This window comes from Geospiza fortis, unplaced genomic scaffold, assembly GCF_000277835.1.
Source record: "Geospiza fortis unplaced genomic scaffold, GeoFor_1.0 scaffold129, whole genome shotgun sequence".
NCBI classification, from domain to species: domain Eukaryota; kingdom Metazoa; phylum Chordata; class Aves; order Passeriformes; family Thraupidae; genus Geospiza; species Geospiza fortis.
Window position 1 is genome coordinate 624,473 of NW_005054522.1, and position 10,464 is coordinate 634,936.

Sequence of the window (10,464 nt, forward strand, 5' to 3'; positions counted from 1 at the left end):
GAGAGCGGTGGCTCACAGATAAGGCTGGTCCAGGCCCCCGCTGAGGAACGGCAGCCAAGAGCTCGGCTCCTTGTAAAGAAACTCCTTTTAAACTTTTCCTGTTCCCCGGGAGGGCCGGCAGCAGCCGGGCAGTGCACAGGGAGGAGGGAAGATCACAGAATCCATTTGGTTGGAAAAGATCTCTGAGATCACCTACGGGTCCCACCTATGACCCAAACCACCTTGTCCACCAAACCATGGCATGGAGGGGCACATCCAGTGTTAAAGGGGTCATTCTATAAGGATGGGACATCCTGCACCCCTGGCGATGGGGCGGGGTGATCCTGGGCAGTGCCTGGGTGGGGGAGCAGTGCTGACCCTCGTTGTCACCACAGGATGAGTGGATGGCTGCCAGCAAGAACAACTCCTTCTATGAGAGCTTCTGCTCCACGGCCCAGCAGGCGTTTGATGCCAGCAGGGACTGGTGCACGGTGGTGCTGACGTCCTGCGAGAGACCCTCCCGCCACTGGGCCATGCGGGTGGTCCTGCACTGTGAGTATGATCCCATCACTGGCACTGGGGACCCCTTGCTGGAGGCCTGGCAGAGCCCACAGGTCTAATAGAGCTTGGCCCAAGGGCTCTGTTCTGCCCCACCCCGGTGGTTTGGGAGAGGAAGGATCCCAGAAATGAGCTTGGCGCCCCTAGGAATGCACCAGATCCCTCTGCCATGTTGAGTCATGTCCAGTCCATGTTCCTCAGTCTCCAGGAGGAAGAATTCTTCCCAGGTGGTTAAAACTGGGTGCCCAGTTTAAATCTTTCCCCAAAGACCACAGAGAGGAGGTTCTTGCCCATGTCAGCTCAGCCTGGGTGTGCTCAAACATTGCTTTAGGATCAGGGTGCCTGGGAGATGGAGACATCCTGCTGCCCGAGCAGGAGGGGGAGGAAGGCCTGAGCTCCATCTGCTCTTACTCATCGTCAGAGCAGGAGTTGGGTGGGTGATCCAAACTCCACATCCAACCTCAGGGAAAGCACTCAGACACTGGGGACTAATCCTTGAGGAGCCAGGTACAGCCCGTCATTGGGCTTACTTGTAAATCATTCACTGGAGATAGATGGTGGGGCCTGGAGGCTCTGGGGCTGTCCCCCTTCCACAAGAGATTCTGGCTCCCGGTCTGGCTCTGAAGCACCTACAAGGGTTGGCTTCATCCCCACACATCTTCATCCCCCTCCTCCAGAAACTGGGTCACCCCTCTGACGAGGGGATGGTGGCAGAGACTGTCCCCTGTCCACACCTTGTGCTCACTGAAGCCTTTTTCTTCCCCCAGTTCCCCTGGACTCTGGAGAAGTCCTCGTGCAGCTGATGGAGAAGAAGGACAGGTTAGAGGAGGTAAGTGGGTCCCTGGTCATGGCACAGCTGCCCCAGGGATGTTCCCCAATGGTGGGTGGGTGGCACAGGAGCCTGACCTGTCCCTTCTGCGGCAGCTCGGCATCATCAACATCACCTCTGACAAAATGGTGGAGGACATGACCATCAAGGACGAGTTCAGCACGCCCCTGATCATCACCATCATCACCCTGGCCGGGTCCCTGCTGCTCGTCGCGGCCATCTACGGCTGCCACCAGCGCCTCTCCCAAAAGAAGGACCAGGTAAGGTGGCAGGAGGGTGGGACAGGTGTGCCAACACCTTTTCCATCCCTGAAGCACCTTCAGGAGATGAGCATCATCAGTGTTGCTGTCTCTGCTGGTGGAGACCTGGTTTGCCCAGTGGGCACCACCCTGGGTTGTAATTTTGACAAGAAAGGCTTTCTCAATCCAAAACCCCATTCCAAAAACAAGCTGCAGCCCTCAAAAATTTTTCTTGAAATACTTTTACAAGTAGTGGAGCTGGGGTGGGTGCCAGGGAGCCCCAGGCTGTGTGCAGAGAAGAAGGAGGGTGTCAGCAGGAGGGGCATCAACACGGCAGGGCTCAGCCTTTGCAAGAGCTGGGCCAGGGCCAAATTTCAGAGCAGCAGCAGCAGGATTTAAGGAAGAACCAACACAGAAAGAGAAAATAATGTGATTTTTATCTCGGGAAGAAATCCTAGATGATTTTAGTGTAGTATCCACCTGCAAGGACTGGCCATTCCCACACCCTGGGGCACTGAGATTTGCACTGGTCCCAGCTGCTGTTCCTGAGGACTTAGCTCTAGGGCAGACAGAAACAGATAATTATGAAATCAGATTATGCAATCAGGGTAAATCACCCTCCTGATGGAGAAGCAAACCTACTTCACTCCTACTTCAAATTGCTTTCCCCTGGACCAGCTCGTCCTTTCTCAGCGATCCCAACCTCTGAACCACAGGAAAACATGGGATAAAGCTTTAAATATTTACAGTGCAAGGTAGGTGAACACAGGAGGGAGGGAAGAGCAAATTAATGCCCCTGTCAGACTTGTTTGTATTTACCAGGCTTGATTTTTTGTGAAGAAATAGGGGAAGAGGCAAGACCTCAATAAATATTTGACCTGCACTGTGGTCCTCTTGGAGCTGCCAGGTTTTCATCATCCCTTGCATGAAATCTCCCTGGTTGGCATGAAAAACGTCCCACCAGGGACAGACAGCAGCATAACACACCCCATGTTGTTCAGAAAACAGGTAGAAATAGGGAACACGTGTCCCTAAAATAAGCTGGTGCAGAGGAATAGGTACCAGTCCAACTTGGATGTTCCAGAGGTAAATTCCCACCAGGCAAAGGGTAAAATAGCAAAACCAAAGCAAGAGATGCTATTTCCAAAAATCAAACACATTCCTCCTTCCTGCCTTTGTTTTTGGGTGGTTTCTTTTGTTCTCTTTCTGTTTCGTTTCCAAAAATGACTTGAAAGTTTTTTTTTTTTTTTCTATTTTATTTTTTTTTTTCTCTCCAACCCTCCTAGCCCTCCACCTCCCTCCCTGTTGTTTTATCTTGGAAATACCCAGAACATCCACCCTGATGTCCCCGGGTTTGATGATGGACATGTGGCCCTGATCTTTAATGTGAGTTCCAACACAGGGATCGGAGGGGCGGGCGCCGCATCTGTAACACCCCCAGCTCTCACCTCCGGCGCTTGGTAGGGCCCAGGAGCTTTTAACAGGACTAAAGCCCAGCTTTACAGCCCCTTTCCTCTTGCTGCATGGCTGGAAGGTGCCTTGCCGTGGTGGGAGACCAGCAATCCCACAGGGAAGCAGCCCTTGGGAGAGCCCAGGTGTGTCCTCTGCTTTTTGAGCATCCCCACCCTGCCACAGGGGAGTGACACAGGGGACTCCCAGCAGCGCCTTTGCAGCCCTTCTGCCAGCACCAAGCCCTGCAATTTTGCTTCTCCATCCCTCTCCTTCTCCATGGATTCCCTCCCACGCCTGTCTCCTGACATTTATAGGAGCACTGTAATAGAGCAAGCTGTGAATCCAGGCAGATTTTAGCAGGGCTCCCCAAAAAGAGCTCAGCAAGGACTGCAGCTCCCCACTGAATCCTTCCAGGGAAGGATGGGGATGAAGGACCCACCAAGAGCCCTGTGCTTCCCAAAAAATGGCTGAGCAAGGACTGCAGTTCCCCACTGAATCTCTCTAGGGAAGGATGGGGATGCAGAAGCCCAAGTGAATTCAAAATTAGGATGGGCTGGGGTTCTGCCAAGGGATGAAGGGCTGAGCTGGAGCCTGAAGCACATCACACCAAAGGACCAGGGTGATAAAATGTCTGATTCCATCTTTCCCCGCCTGGTTTCCACTGAGAGTTCTAGAATGAGGAAGGATAATGCTCAAGATCTGGCAGATGGGAGCTGCCCCTGAATAAAGGAGAAGAATCATAAAGCAACTAGAAAAGGGACAGGGGTGAATAGAAAGGGGATGGGAAGAGCAGATTTGAGGTAGGGAGGCAGGAGTTGGGATGCAGTGTTGCTCAACCTCTTCCCAAGGTCCTGGATGGAACAAACTGAAGCTGGCAGCTGCTCCTGGAGGTTTTCCACATGTGTCTGGCTGCTCTTTCCTCCTTCCCATCATCAGCAGAGTCTTCCTCTTGCCAGCTCCATGCTATCCCCTCGCTGCCCCCTGCCTCAACCTCACCATAAAAGTCTCTATATGTAGCTATGTAAATCTATATGGGGCAGCTGTCACAGCTGGCTGGCAGCTGACAGCCCTGAGGTGACACTTGCAGCATGGCCAAGGTGTTGTTCAGTGGGGTTTATGGCTTTCTTTCCTCATAGCAGCGCCTGACCGAGGAGATGCAGACCATGGAGAATGGCTACCATGACAACCCCACGCTGGAGGTGATGGAGACCTCCTCTGAAATGCAGGAGAAGAAGGTGAACCTCAACGGTGAGCTGGGGGACAGCTGGATCGTTCCTCTGGACACCCTCATGAAGGAGGACCTGGAGGAAGAGGAGGACACGCATTTATAGGATGCAGAACTTGATCAAGAGAAAAACAACCACCCCCCCCAAAAAACACCCCACAAACCCTACACACACACACACAGAGCTCCAAAATAAGGCAAAATTCCCCCCAAAAGCAGAAAATCTCTTAATGAATTAATTGTGGCCCCTTGTGCCACCACATGGGGTGCAGGATGGAAGAGAAAAGGACGTGAGAAGACACCTCTGGGGCACAACAACACAAGCCACTTTGGTGGCCACATCTGGCCAAGGATCCTCCAACTCCCACCCCCGTCCCACGCCAGACCTGACCAGCCATGGGCAAACAGGGTGGCTCTGCTCCTGAAGAGCTGCTGGTGTCTCCTCCAAGCATGTCCCCTCCCATCCCACATCTGACCATGCCAGCCACATCCTCCAGCTACTGAACGACTCAAAAATCAAGAGAAATAAAATAAATAGGACGAGAGATGGAGTGCATCTGACAGCAAAGCAGCACCTGGCAGTTACAGCTCGACAAATCCTCTGGCCCACGCTGTTTAGTCATCACCCTGCCCTCCCTGACACCCAGGTAGTGAATGAAAAAAGCTGGAACAGCCTGTTCCTTTTTAATCCAGTTTCCAGCCTCTCCCCAGAGCTGAAACGCACATGAGCCCCTCGTTGTGCCACAGGCAAATGGATGCATCCTGACCCAGTGGGATGGCAGGGATGCAGCAGTGCCAAGTGATGATCAGCCCCCGTGCCAAGGGCTGAGGAACAGATCCTGCACCCACATGCAGACCAAGAGAGCTGCAGCAGCTTCTTGTTTTGAAAGGATGAGATGGAGAGGAAAAGGAGATATTCCTTGAGGTTATCCCTCTTTAGGAAGGGTGTGGTGAGCAAGAGGGATGCCTGGTCTCTAGCCCAGGTGTGATGTTGGGGGTTTTGTGGTGCAGGAGCCCAGCTCTGGTGCTGCGTTTCCCTCTGGAAGGATCACTTGCCTTCCAGGAATTACAAGCAGCATCTCACAGTCCTCATCCATCCTCCACGAGACTGTGGGACACAGGCACCACGATGGTTTGTGATTTTTGAGGGCACATTTTCCTGCATGAGCAGCAGAAGAGGTAGAAGAGCAGCAGAACGTGAGCCAGAGAGCTCAGTGGCATTCAGGTGGCCTTGGTGTTTCACACCCTCAAGGTTTAAAAGCTCAGCCTCAAGCTCTTCTTCACAAGCCACTAAAATATCAGAGACCTGCAAAGCAACTTCCAGCTCAGCAGCAAAGCTGGGGCTGAGCTTTGTCCTGCAGCCCTTGGTCTGTCACCCAGGTCTCCCTGTGCTGAAGCCTTTCGAGGGGAGAAGAAAAACATGGCTGGACTGAGGCCATTTCTGGATTTTGATTCCCCACCACAGCTCTAAAAGGTTGGGGAGAGTTTCATGCCTTTGCTCTGGTGAAGCAGCTCAGTGCTGGCAGAGGCAGGGATCATCCTCCAGTACACGAGGACCAGAAGGTGACTGGGCTGAGTCCCTCTCCCAGAGTGAGGATGGTGCTTGTCCCAAACCCTCTGCAAGCCAGAGGAGCTGCAGATCAGAGCGATGCCCAAACACAGCCCTGCTCCTCTGCTTGCCATAAACCAAGGCACAATGGGGACATTTCCTCTGGGCTCTGCCACCAAGTCAACCCGACTGGGATCTGCTCCCACGGCTGCCCTGAATGAGGGGAAAAGCAGAGCCAAGCAATGGGAAGCCTGGAGAAACCCTGGTGGGGTTGGGAGTACTCAGGAAGGAGGGGATTGGGGTGTTTTGCTCAGCCCCAGGACAGACAGGCACTGGCAGAAGATACAAGTGGCTCTTCCCCCTTCTGTCCTGCACTGAAGGGCAGAGTCTGAAGTGTTCAAACCTTTCTATTTTTGTATGTAAATATTCCTGCTATTCATTAGCAATGTATTCCGCACACTTCACTTACCTGTGCACTGCACTACGGGGAAGTAATTTTGGAGGGGAGGGGAAATAACAAATAAAATAAATTAAAAAAAAAAAAAAATTAAAGTCTTAAAAATAAAAAAAAAAAAAGAAAGAAAAAGCATAAGGCCAGCCTGGTAGGAGATAAAAATTTGACATGAAGCAGAAAAACACCTCTTGCCCAGGTAACTTTGTGCCACAGCTTTGTCCCTGTTCTGGCAGCATCAAGTTCAGCTCTTTAACACAGCCATGAGTCTCAGAGAATGGACCTCAGCATCCACAACTGCTCCTGTGAGCAATGTGGCCTCCCAGCTGCCCTGACAGACAAGCAGCAGGTCCATTCCTCACATTTCTGTCCTTCCCAGAAAACAAACACGGGGCAGCAGCAATGCTGTGGCCACCAGGGCTGAGTTGCCATGAGGACACCCCTGGATGGCATCTCCAGGCTTTGGCATGTGCCTAAAGATTCCCCCTTCCCAGCAAAGAGATGCCAAAGTGCTTTAATGACTCAGGTCCAAAGACTTTCCAAGAGAATCCTACAGAGGCTTGAGATCAAGTAATTTTAAATCTTCCCGAGCAGAGACCAGTGAGGATATTAACTGCTCAGCAAGTGCTTATAGTGATTTATATTTGAATAGGAATTGTACATTTATTTATTTTTCCAGACACCATATTTTTAAACCACTAATATTTTATAGTAGATTTTCCTTCCCCTATTTAAAAGAACTATTTCCACAGGAAAAGAAAATAGTACTTTTGTTTTTTTAGTGTTGAGAACATTCTTTTTTTGGGAAAAAAAAAATCAAGTAGGAAATGCAGCAATGAGCATCTTTGGCCTTAACCCTTCCCTTTGTAGACTGTAGCCATAATTGTTAGACCAAAAATAATAAATAAAAAATAAGATTTACCGAGGCATTTCCTTCCTCCCTGCCCCTCCTCCCTTCCCTGTGCTTCTCTTCTCTGCCCCAAACCAGCTTTAACATCCCACACATTGTACCAAGAGATTCCTGCTCTTACCTTTCGGCGAGAGCTTTACAAGCAGCTCAGATGTCCTTGCAAGAGACTTTTCTATTTTCAGATTCAAGAGGAAGCGTGTAAATACTTTAGGAGCATTTTATCTCCCGCTCACAGTGCCGTGACCCAGCTGATGAGGTTGATACTGTGACTGCTGCCTACACAAGACACACAGAAGTCATAATCCATGAGGGACTGGTGAAGGAAAACCTAATTCCCCAGGTGGTTACCTGTTGAACCTTGCACATATAGTAGAGCTCTTACATCCTGTGTGTAGCAGCACCTCTCACGGGGACAGGAGTCTGATTTACACTGGAATTTACTGAGGAACTGGATTGTAAGAGATTATTCTTGCATTTTCCTACAAATATATTTTGAGAGCATCATGTATTTCTGTCAATAAACATTCTTATGTAAAAGATTCGTGTCTCTGGATGAGTGAGGAGGGGTGGGCAGGTCAGAGGACAAGTTCCAGGGCCACAACTTCCTGCTCTGGAGAGGCTCCATGGGAAAACACTGGAACAACTGGAACAAAACCAACCCAGACCTTCAAGGTAGCCAGCCATGGAAAAGTCTGTATTTTTCCTGTGCAGAAGGAAGTATTATAGTGGTGGAAAACCTATTAAATGTAAAAATCAGGGGACTCAGAGGGGTCGGAAGCTGAGGTGATGTGAGGGCACCCCCACCATAGCCTAAGCACTTGTTTGAGCTCTTGGTGCCTTCAGGCTGTCAGAGGGAAAAGCAACTCACCCTTATTTCTGCATTTCACCCCTATTTCTCCATTTCAGCCTTATCTATTTCTGCATTTCAGCTTTATTTATTTCTGCATTTCATCCGAACTCACTCTGGTGTGCAGCCCCTCCTCAGGTCAGGCTGTGGAGGAGGGAATCAAACCTCACACATAAAGCAGGAGAGGCATCACCCAAGGGCAGCAGAGGAACAGCAGCAGCACAGGCAGTTCAGCAACTCCACTGGCCTTCAAGCACCCAAAATAAAACATTTTGCTCCAGGTTAAGTTTCTGCTTATGTAAAGGGGAAAAAAAAAAGTAATTTATTGAAGTCAGATATTAGAAGTCAGTGTTTGCCGCAGCCGATGTTCTAACTCTGTGCTCCTCCCCAGAAAAAGTTCCTGTGAATGTGTGGAATATGTGCTGGATTTATGGGATACTGACTGAGCTCATCAGTGAGGTCAGACAACAGGGCCAGATGTAATATGCCACTAGTTTCACAATTTCTCTACCACTAAAAGACATTCACAGGCATTTTTCCACTCTCTGAAGCGATGTGAGAACAAACAGATCTTAAATCAACACCCTTGCTAGCATATACATTTTTATTAAGAAAAAAATGAACAAAATACATTCTCTCCTTATGTACATTACATACAACATAACTACATTTGTGGATATTCCTCGTGTCACTCATTCATTTATGTACAGCATGGGGCTCACACACCAACCCAGAAATCATCAAAGATGATTTATGCCAAGGAAGAAAATTAACACTCCAGGCTGAACAAAGATCATCCATAAAGAAAAGGGTGGGAAGGGGAATCACCAGAGTCCAGGGAAGATGCCTGTAACCACCACGGGCTCAGCATAGGAGCAGACAATATCTGACTTGCCTATTAAAACACACGAGCAGTTCACAGCTTTCATCACCCCATGGATGCTTCTTTCCAGCCCAGGGCTGTCCACACCTCTCAGCTCAGCTCTGCTGTGCTCAGGTGTCCCAGACAACAACTGCAGGACAGACACCAAAGGGAATCCAGACGGACACCAGAGCCTGCAGGATTGCTGGGGAGGTGCAAACGCTTCAAGCTGGGTGCCCAAACAGAACAGAGAGGCCAAATTGTGGACAGGGGGTGGACACTCACACTTCCAGCACTGGGGAGGGAGAACCAGCTTTTGGGGACCACACTGGGGTGGAGAGAACAAGATAATGAACACTGAAGGTCCAGACAAACAAACCATCACACACTACAGTGATACCATCAGAGTAGAGGCAACAGCTCAACAAACAGCTCAAAACCCCACCCCAATCAGGTGATGGTGCCCAGCCAGCTCACTGGTGTTTGACCCCAAGCTACCCAGGTCCTGTCCACACCACCAACTCCCCTAAAAGGGGCAACTGCAGCAGTTTCAAAGGGCAAACATTTAACGAGGCTCAACACTCCCAAAATGAGACACACTGCATCTCAGCATGACAATGCACAACATGTACAACACCACCAGCCCACAAGGATGGGAATGTCACCTCCAATTAACTGGGAATGAGCCCACAGACTTTCAATTTCTGTCCCTCAGCAAAGTGGTCTGCGTGGTTCGGGGCCTCCAACTCGCAAGACTCCCATGAACACATTTGTTTGTATAATTAAGCTCTTTTCTCTGGCTTATGGTCTCCCCAGCACCCCCTCATTTCCTGCTGTGGAGGAGGGAGTGCTGGAAGGCAGCAGAAAATACAGCTTTAGCAAATGGCAACAGCTACTAATAACGAGGGGTTTGTTTTCCTTTCCACTAGCCCGCACAGCAGCTTCTGAAGTGAAGAGTGTTTTGCACATCAAAACATCAACGGGAGGGACAGGAATGAGGAGGGAGAGATGAAGGCAATATTCACCCTGCACTGCTAGTTTGCATTCCCGATGACCACAGCTGACAGGAAGGGAAAACAAGTCAGCAGCACAGTAGTTCTCCTCCATTTTCCCCTTTTAAGAGCTGGGTTTTTGTCAAAACCTCAAAAAAAAAAAAAAATCACTTTTCAGCCTTGAAGTGGCTTTTTTAATGAACAGACCCTGTTCACACACCGCAGCACTTCTCTATTTAGTGAAACTCTGAGTAATTGATTGAATCCCTTGGTTACTAAGTCAGGATATTTAAAGGATATTTTCCAATCACTGGGGAGTAAAACCTATCCATTGCTATTTGGGATGTGGAGATGACTGCAACCACTAGAGCCACTATTATGGTTTCGCCTCCCCACCATCATATTAATTAAAAAGCACCTAATTTCCTTTAATCAAACTGGCAGATTACATCAGAAAGCTCAAAACATTTTTAGGTTTTAACAATCCCTTAGGGCAGCCAGACCTGATCCAAAAGCCAATGGGGCTGCACCTCCAGTTCTGTTTGAGCAGGGTTAAGCCCAACTGGCTTCC

The 10,464-nt window shown here is 49.7% G+C and overlaps 1 protein-coding gene across 1 annotated transcript in view; it reads left to right on the forward strand.

Annotated features, from left to right (window-relative positions):
* Window positions 1–7,731, forward strand: part of PODXL (podocalyxin like) — a 17,186-nt gene extending 9,455 nt beyond the window's left edge. Inside the window, exons 5-9 of the mRNA XM_031063695.1 lie at window positions 375–531; window positions 1,305–1,366; window positions 1,462–1,626; window positions 2,935–2,991; window positions 4,194–7,731. Coding sequence (XP_030919555.1) covers window positions 375–531; window positions 1,305–1,366; window positions 1,462–1,626; window positions 2,935–2,991; window positions 4,194–4,388 — 636 coding nt within the window. The 3' untranslated portion in view covers window positions 4,389–7,731. The remainder of the gene's footprint in view (window positions 1–374; window positions 532–1,304; window positions 1,367–1,461; window positions 1,627–2,934; window positions 2,992–4,193) is intronic.
* The last annotated feature ends 2,733 nt before the right edge of the window (window positions 7,732–10,464 follow it).